Source organism: Pygocentrus nattereri, chromosome 12, assembly GCF_015220715.1.
Source record: "Pygocentrus nattereri isolate fPygNat1 chromosome 12, fPygNat1.pri, whole genome shotgun sequence".
In the NCBI taxonomy this organism is placed as follows: Eukaryota; Metazoa; Chordata; class Actinopteri; order Characiformes; family Serrasalmidae; genus Pygocentrus; species Pygocentrus nattereri.
This window is the reverse complement of record NC_051222.1, coordinates 26,332,116-26,341,619: the sequence shown is the minus strand read 5'-3', so window position 1 is coordinate 26,341,619 and position 9,504 is coordinate 26,332,116. Positions and strand designations below refer to the sequence as shown.

The following is a 9,504-nucleotide window of genomic DNA, read 5'->3' as shown; positions in this document are numbered from 1 at the left end:
ATTATTATTATAAAGGTGACCTGCCTTCACCCATCTTTGCTCACAAAGGACTAGTCCGTTTCTGGATGCTCCTTTTATGCTCATCACTGATTTAAGATGATGTCTGACCATTCCTCAACTTTCCAAGTCTTAAATCGTCCCTGTTCTAACGTTCTTGGCATGTGTTCCATCAATTTCAGAATGAGTGTTTATTAACAAAAAGCAAAGCTAATAAGGTAAAACATTAAACATCTTGTCTATGTACTGTTTTCATTTAACAGTTCCACAAATCACTGCATTCTGTATCTGTTTGAATTTCACATACTGTCTCCGCTGTTTTAGAATTGAGGATTATAAGATATAATGCAGAAGATCATTTAAACGCAGTAAAGCCAGCATTACTATGGCTATCAGCACTGGCAATTCCAGCGATACTAACTGATTTTGCTCAAACCGATTCTTTATTAGGGCTAGGTTTAGTACGTCAGGCCCAACTTGTACTTCAGCAATGACTAATGATTTTATGACTAAAAGGCTTTTTTACTTTAAAGCAGTACTTCCACTTTTTTCAGTCTGATCTTTCTCTCTATCTGCAGTACCTGCCCAACTGGCTTCTATTATAACATTTTTAAGTCAGTGCTTTTTGTTCTAACACATTGAACGGTCTGTGGTGATCGACTGTATGCTACAGATGTGCTACATGGAGATTAGAATGAACAATAATGGAGCATTCTGTCAAAGTAGAGATCTGCATGCTTTAGATGAAGTAAGTAGAAATCAAAGTGCCTTCATAGGTGTTGTGCTGCCTGTTTTGCACATCTGAATTCTACTGAATTCTCAACGCACACATACAAATTTATTATAAAAGTATCAAAGCTACTGTCTTAACGCTTAGTGAATAAATTGTTTTTAATTACTTTGTTTTGCATTAAGCTCAGGTGACTGAATCTGTTCTACAAGTAGAACCAACTAAACTTCAGTCCCTTTGAGTGATCTTGTACTCAAATGGAGATGCTGTTCCAATTTACAAGGTTCAGGGTACAAAATATGAGGAACGAGGTATCCAGACACATGTTCTAACGAGTGAGTTCAGCTACTTTAAGGTGCCTCCACTGCTGACCCAGGCATTCACTTATGCACACACAGCTTGTATAATCTCCACAGAAAAGCTTAGACGCTGTGGGGGAAGGCCTCACTGTTCTAGAATGCTCTCTATCCATAGACATGATCTAGAATATGTTACATAGTAATTCACACTGTTCTAGAATGCTCTCTACCCATAGACATGATCTAGAATGTTACATAGTAATTCACACTGTTCTAGAATGCTCTCTCTCCATAGACATGATCTAGAATATGTTACATAGTAATTCGCACTGTTCTAGAATGCTCTCTATCCATAGACATGATCTAGAATATGTTACATAGTAATTCACACTGTTCTAGAATGCTCTCTACCCATAGACATGATCTAGAATGTTACATAGTAATTCACACTGTTCTAGAATGCTCTCTCTCCATAGACATGATCTAGAATATGTTACATAGTAATTCGCACTGTTCTAGAATGCTCTCTATCCATAGACATGATCTAGAATATGTTACATAGTAATTCGCACTGTTCTAGAACGCTCTCTATCCATAGACATGATCTAGAATATGTTACATAGTAATTCGCACTGTTCTAGAATGCTCTCTACCCATAGACATGATCTAGAATGTTACATAGTAATTCACACTGTTCTAGAATGCTCTCTCTCCATAGACATGATCTAGAATATGTTACATAGTAATTCGCACTGTTCTAGAATGCTCTCTATCCATAGACATGATCTAGAATATGTTACATAGTAATTCGCACTGTTCTAGAACGCTCTCTATCCATAGACATGATCTAGAATATGTTACATAGTAATTCGCACTGTTCTAGAATGCTCTCTATCCATAGACATGATCTAGAATATGTTACATAGTAATTCACACTGTTCTAGAACGCTCTCTATCCATAGACATGATCTAGAATATGTTACATAGTAATTCACACTGTTCTAGAACGCTCTCTATCCATAGACATGATCTAGAATATGTTACATAGTAATTCACACTGTTCTAGAATGCTCTCTCTCTCCATAGACATGATCTAGAATATGTTACATAGTAATTCACACTGTTCTAGAATGCTCTCTACCCATAGACATGATCTAGAATGTTACATAGTAATTCACACTGTTCTAGAATGCTCTCTCTCCATAGACATGATCTAGAATATGTTACATAGTAATTCGCACTGTTCTAGAATGCTCTCTATCCATAGACATGATCTAGAATATGTTACATAGTAATTCGCACTGTTCTAGAACGCTCTCTATCCATAGACATGATCTAGAATATGTTACATAGTAATTCGCACTGTTCTAGAATGCTCTCTATCCATAGACATGATCTAGAATATGTTACATAGTAATTCACACTGTTCTAGAACGCTCTCTATCCATAGACATGATCTAGAATATGTTACATAGTAATTCACACTGTTCTAGAACGCTCTCTATCCATAGACATGATCTAGAATATGTTACATAGTAATTCACACTGTTCTAGAATGCTCTCTCTCCATAGACATGATCTAGAATATGTTACATAGTAATTCGCACTGTTCTAGAATGCTCTCTATCCATAGACATGATCTAGAATATGTTACATAGTAATTCGCACTGTTCTAGAACGCTCTCTATCCATAGACATGATCTAGAATATGTTACATAGTAATTCGCACTGTTCTAGAATGCTCTCTATCCATAGACATGATCTAGAATATGTTACATAGTAATTCGCACTGTTCTAGAACGCTCTCTATCCATAGACATGATCTAGAATATTTTACATAGTAATTCGCACTGTTCTAGAATGCTCTCTATCCATAGACATGATCTAGAATATGTTACATAGTAATTCACACTGTTCTAGAACGCTCTCTATCCATAGACATGATCTAGAATATGTTACATAGTAATTCACACTGTTCTAGAACGCTCTCTATCCATAGACATGATCTAGAATATGTTACATAGTAATTCACATTGTTCTAGAATGCTCTCTCCCTATTCACCATGTTGTGGAATGTTTTACCATTGATACTGATGTTCTCATAGATAAAATGTTCTACCCTATGTTCTACACTATTATAGAATATTCTGCCACTCACACAGTTCTGGAATGTTCTCTACCCATTCACACAGTTCCAAAATGTTACCCCCCCTTCACCATTCACACTGTTCTAGAATGTTAGCCCCTATTCACATTGGTCTAAAATGTTCTCTGCACCTTCATGCTGTTCAAGAATATTCTGCCCATCCACACTGTTCTGTTATAAAGTGTTCTTATCCATTCACACTGTTCTAGAATGTTCTCTACATATTCACACTGTTCTAGAACGCTACCCCCTATTTGCACAGTTCTAGATTATCTCCAATTCACAATGTTCTAGAATGTTCTCTGCACATTCAAACTGTTCTAAAATATTCTGCGTCTCCATACTGTTTGAAAATGTTCTGACCCATTTACACTTCTGGAATGTTTTCTCCTGTTCTACAATATTCTGCCCATCCACACGGTTCTAGAATGACCCCACACCCTGATCACGCTGATTAATTTGTCTTGTCTCTGTTATTCTGGAACAGTGTAAAGTATTAGAATGTGGAGAGAATGTTCAGTCATTTGAGTCGCTCCAAAAATGCTGTTCACATAAGATTAAACTCCCAAACACTACACCCACTAGCATACTCAAACTCGACAAAGTCTACTTTGAAGGTGGTCTTAATAAATAACACACATGCAACTATTTCAAATAAATTATGGACAAGAAAATTATAGACTGCCTCTTTCTTGTTATAATCTGAGTCCCATAATACCTGAAAACTTGAATGCATTTATGCTACATTATGAATGCTGCTTTGAGTGCACTGCTTCAGCTCTGCCTCTAGAGGGCAGCTTTGAGTAATGTTTATTGAGCTCAATCCATTTGGCAATTATTAATGCAAAATTACAGTGTATTTTATAGCCTGTCAATGAGAAACAAGTGAACCACAAGTGGCTCAGGTAGTGCAGCTCATCCAGGATGGCACATCAATGCGAGCTGTGGCAAGAAGGTTTGCTGTGTCTGTCAGCGTAGTGTCCAGAGGCTGGAGGCGCTACCAGGAGACAAGCCAGTACACCAGGAGACAAGCCAGTACAACAGGAGACGCGGAGGAGGCCGTAGGAGGGCAACAACCCAGCAGCAGGACCGCTACCTCCGCCTTTGTGCAATGAGGAACAGGAGGAGCACTGCCAGAGCCCTGCAAAATGACCTCCAGCAGGCCACAAATGTGCATGTGTCTGCACAAACGGTTAGAAACCGACTCCATGAGGATGGTATGAGGGCCCGACGTCCACAGATGGGGGTTGTGCTCACAGCCCAACACCGTGCAGGACGCTTGGCATTTGCCAGAGAACACCAGGATTGGCAAATTCTCCACTGGCGCCCTGTGCTCTTCACAGATGAAAGCAGGTTCACACTGAGCACATGTGACAGACGTGACCACAAACTGTCCAGGAGTTGGCGGATGCTTTAGTCCAGGTCTGGGAGGAGATCCCTCAGGAGACCATCTGCCACCTCATCAGGAGCATGTCCAGGCATTGTAGGGAGGTCATACAGGCACGTGGAGGCCACACACAACACTGAGCCTCATTTTGACTTGTTTTAAGGACTTTACATCAAAGTTGGATCAGCCTGTCGTGTGTTTTTCCACTTTAATTTTGTGTGTGACTCCAAATCCAGGCCTCCACTGGTTAATAAATTTGATTTCCATTGATTTTTGTGTGATTTTGTTGTCAGCACATTCAACTTTGTACAGAACAAAAGTATTCAATGAGAATATTTCATTCATTCAGATCTGGGATGTTATTTGAGTGTTCCCTTTATTTTTTTGAGCAGTGTATGTGTATATGTGTGTGTATATATATGTGTGTGTGTGTGTGTGTGTGTGTGTGTGTGTGTATATATAAACAGGAGGTAGTTTTAATGCTATGGCTGATCGGCGCATGTCAGTAAAGGTTGTTGAACTTTATCCTGTAGTTATGCAACACTAATAAACCCACCGCTTACAACCGAAGATCATACATGTAACCCACGCCTGGTCGAGTCAATGGGGCGAAGACGGGGGGGGTTCAGTCCTGTCTGCTTCTACCGCTTCGCCCCGCCCCCCGTCTCCCGGGGCAACAGCCTGTGCTCAGAGGCGGTGACAGGGCAGCGAGCTGAACGGACCAGAAACACAGCAATTCTTAAAATCAGCGCGTCGGAAAACACGGCTTAAAACACTCACAAGACCCCTGCAGTTATAAAACGGCCACCGCTGTAAACTCGAAGGGGGTAATAATCGCTAAAGTTGGGTGAAACGGGCAGATTTTCCCACATGTGTGAGCAGAGCTCCAGTCTGTTTACGCTACGTTGCCGCCGTCACGTTCAGGGAAGCGTTTAGACGTGGCGGTGTCGCCTCTGCGGACTCTCTCACCGCTGTTACTTATCAGGCCTGTGGCTTTTATACAAGATAACAAGTCAAGTCCGCAGACAGGAGCCGAGGAGGACGATAAAGCCACGCAGTTCAGAGCCGTTTAAAACGTTAAAGCTGTCCAGCATGACGGATACGACAGCACACAGGTGAGCTAGGTTAGCTGTGCTAAGCTACTTTTGAGTTTGTTGAGTTGAGTTCGTAACTAAGTGTTTTAGTTATTACACCTGCCTGGGTTGAATCCGTGGTAATTCGTCTGGCCGCCTAATGTTATTGCAAATGCGATCGTTTGGGATGTTTTCCGTTTGTTTTCAGTTTTCAGTCTTCCGGGCTGTGAAGTCGCTGTGTTTTCAGGCCCTGCTTCTTGTTTTCCCAGAAACGAGCCTGCTGGTGCCGCCGCCGTTCACCAAGGCGTCAAGGTAGGGTGTGGATTTTGATACAGAACACCAGAAAACCTTGAGGCGACGTGGAACAAAATCTGCAAGAACGGCCCCCTTATCAAACATGATAACGACAAAATTCACTGTGCTCGGCCATTAACCTAATAACACAGCCTACCTTCACCTTTGTCCTATAACCTGTGATTTCTCCAAATAACCAGATCTGCTACTGACAGTGCTAAAGCTCTTTTACCATGGCACTGTTTCAATTGACCAGATCAGGTGACTTCAGAAAGGTTGGCCTAGGAGAAGACATGGGCAGCACTGGTCAGAGCAAATGCTCTTTATTTCTAACAGGCACCACAGCAAGGCAGCGAAAAGGCCAGACATTTGCTGCCCCAACGCAAAACTTGGGGTAACACAACATAGGAGGGTGGATGGGCACAGACATCAAAATCCAACCTCTCTGGACACAATTTTAATAAACACAACAGTTGTCCTGCACCCTGAAAGACACTTTCCTTGGCAACACTCCCTAAGCCTCCCACGACAGCGTGGCCTGTGGTGTCTTTCAGTATTTAGTGTTTATATAAGCCATTTCTAGTCACGCTTTGGGTTTATTACAGCTTGCAGTCAGCTTTTAAAGGAAGAATCTGCAAGGTTAATTTTCCACACCTTCAAAGTTCAGTCTCAGAAGTTAGTTGCAGTTTCTGCCTCTCACGATCGAAATAATCTCAAACACACTCAGTAATGTTGAGGTCTGTACTCTGTGGTGGTCAGTCCACTGTTCTGAGAACGTAGCAGCTTCTTGTTTTGTTTGCACCTTTTATTTGTATTGAAGGCGCTAGTATATGTTGTCATTTTGACCATGTGTTACAGGATTATTATGGGAAAATACTCAGCCAGACCTCTGATCTGAAGAGTAATGCCTGTGTGCCTTCTGCTAAGCCCATCCCCACCTACATCAGAAAAGCTCTGGCTGAAGTTCACCCTGATGTCACAGCAAGGTGACCTCTTATCTGTATCCATTTAAAACCAGATCACAGCATAATACATTTACAATTCTGCAAAAGTAGGTTTGTTACATAGACCATGTCCAAAAGTATCTCTTCTAATTAGCAAATTCGTGCCTTATCAGAAACACCTTCTCTCATTGAAGATGGGGATGGTAGTGGAGAAAAACGGTCAGCCCCATAAGACCTCTCAGTTTCAGAAATGCCGTTTGATTCGGTCACTCCATATTTTCTGAAAGCGAACGTACGCTAGCTCTAAAAACACAGCAGCCCAGCCCACCCAGTTTCCCTCGTAGCCCCACCTCCAAACCTGTACATCACTGTAGTGCCCTCCCATTTTTTCAAATGGTGCCGGGGTGGAGTTATCTGAGAGTAGTGGGGGTTAATTACTCTTTAAGATGGGTACATTGCTGACGTAGGTGTTCAATTACACACACACAGACACACACACAGCTTGTATAACCTCCATTGAAAAGCATTGACAATTAGAGGTGGGTAATCCAGGTCCAGGATATTGTTCCAACAGTTTGACTTCTCTAATTTGCTCGACCCAGCAGCAACGGTGTTCAGGTAGTTGGAACAAAATCCTGGGGAGGGCCTGGATTACACACCTCTATGGACAATACAATGGGATGCTCTGGAGCAGCCACAGAAGAGCATAAAATTGCCATGTCTGATGACAAGTGTTGGCTAGAGGGGTATAAAGCTTCCCAGCACTGAGGTGTTAGTGGAAGTGGAATTAGGTTCTCTGGAGTAATAGAGCTCTATTCAATACCTTTGGGATGAGTTGGAGTGATCCGGAACTAATAGTTATAATAGCAACCTGACCTCACTAATGTTCTTCTGGCTGAATGCAGTCAAATCCTCACATGAATGTTCCAGTATATAGTGCAAAGCCTTCTCAGAAGAGTAGAGACTGTTACTGCAGCAAAGGCGGTAAATGCACTATTAAAACTATTGATTTCAGATGAAACAGACAAGCAGGTGTCTGCTAATTTTTAGATATCAAGTTTATACAAGAGTAGTCATAACTTATTGTTCATTTTGTTTAATAGAATCCACAAAATTCAGTCCATATTTACATTGTTAATTTGTAAGAAAGGCGAATATGGATTAATGTTGTATGTCTAAGGTCAGTCTTTGGGATCCCTCTGCTGGTTGCCCAAGTAATACCCTTTTTGTTTTCAGGTACTATGGCTGTGGGCTGGTGGTGCCTGAGTGTCTGGAAGGCTGCAGATTGCTGGATCTTGGCTGTGGCAGTGGCCGCGACTGCTACATGCTCAGTCAGTTAGTGGGGGAAAACGGACACATCACAGGAGTTGATATGACAGAAAATCAGGTGGGTCTGATTAGTGATATCAAAGAGCTGACTAAGTTTTTAATAAATCAGGTTCAATCTGCACAGTTTTTCTGCATTAAAAATAAATGGGATTGATCCCTGGTGATGCTACAGCCATCCTTAGCCGGGAGTCCAAGAGAGCACAGTTGGCCTTGCTCTCTCGGTGGGAAGGATGTCCCCCATTCTCCCCTCCATCACTCAATGTGATGCTAGTCAGCGCAGGCGTCTTGTTAGCTGACATAACAGATCTGGCGGTTGGCGCTTTCCTCCAAACGCGTTCGGCTGTCCTGTGACGTTGCATGAGCGGCAGTTCAAAAAGATGCGGTGGCTGGTTTCACATCTTGGAGGAAGCCTGTGCTAGCCTTCATCCTCCTAGCATTGGTACTACCATGTGATTGGGGGAGTCCTAAGTAGTGGGTGGAATTGGAAACGACTAAATTTGGGGAGAAAATCGGGTTTTAAAAAAAAAAGAAATGGGATTTCAGCACAGCAAAGTGACCCAACAGTGTAAGCTTAATCAAATTCTGGAGGAGCCCAGGAAGATAATGACCGTTTTTGCAGTAAATATAAAATGCAATATCTGCCAGTTTTGGAGGTCCATCAGGTGAACTACAACGTACAAAATATAACGTTGATGTAATATATTTTGATGGAGATATGAAATATGATCGCCCGAAGACTGCTGGGATGGATGGATATGAAATATGATTTAGAAAACCGAATGAACTGGAATTTTGCCTTTGTAGGTGAGCAAGCAAGTCAACATTTATAAGGTTTTTTTGTGTATTATTCATATTTTTTTAAATTGTGCCAGTTGAAGACAATTTTTAATATCAAGAAAGCTGCACTTGTCCTTTGTGGAGAAGCTTGACTTGTTTTCAAATCAGTTCTCACCTCAGATACTGCTGACAATGCAGAAACACCATGTGACATTAGTACTGAGAAAGCATAATAATTCTAATGATTACAGTGATGACTGATATTAATATAATGATGACAAAACATTTGCCGTGTTAATGCTCTATATTGACAAAGGCATGGTCGCTCGTATGTCACGTTGTAGTTGTTCCTCTGGGTATGTCAGTATGTCACTTTCAATATCTGTGCAGTCATATGTAAAAGTTTGGGGCACCCCTGCTCAAATTACATGTTTTGGTGGTTTTGACTGATGATTGATGTTAAATTATTTTCACACAACCTCTACAGAGAATCCACATTTCAAAACATGATTACTGTTTATTTTTTTA

General features: G+C 41.3%; 1 protein-coding gene across 1 annotated transcript in view; it reads left to right on the top strand.

Annotated features, from left to right (window-relative positions):
* Nucleotides 1-5,142: 5,142 nt before the first annotated feature.
* Nucleotides 5,143-9,504, top strand: part of as3mt (arsenite methyltransferase) — a 29,035-nt gene continuing 24,673 nt past the window's right edge. The window contains exons 1-4 of the mRNA XM_037543744.1: nt 5,143-5,674; nt 5,902-5,944; nt 6,785-6,912; nt 8,107-8,257. Coding sequence (XP_037399641.1) covers nt 5,652-5,674; nt 5,902-5,944; nt 6,785-6,912; nt 8,107-8,257 — 345 coding nt within the window. The 5' untranslated portion in view covers nt 5,143-5,651. The remainder of the gene's footprint in view (nt 5,675-5,901; nt 5,945-6,784; nt 6,913-8,106; nt 8,258-9,504) is intronic.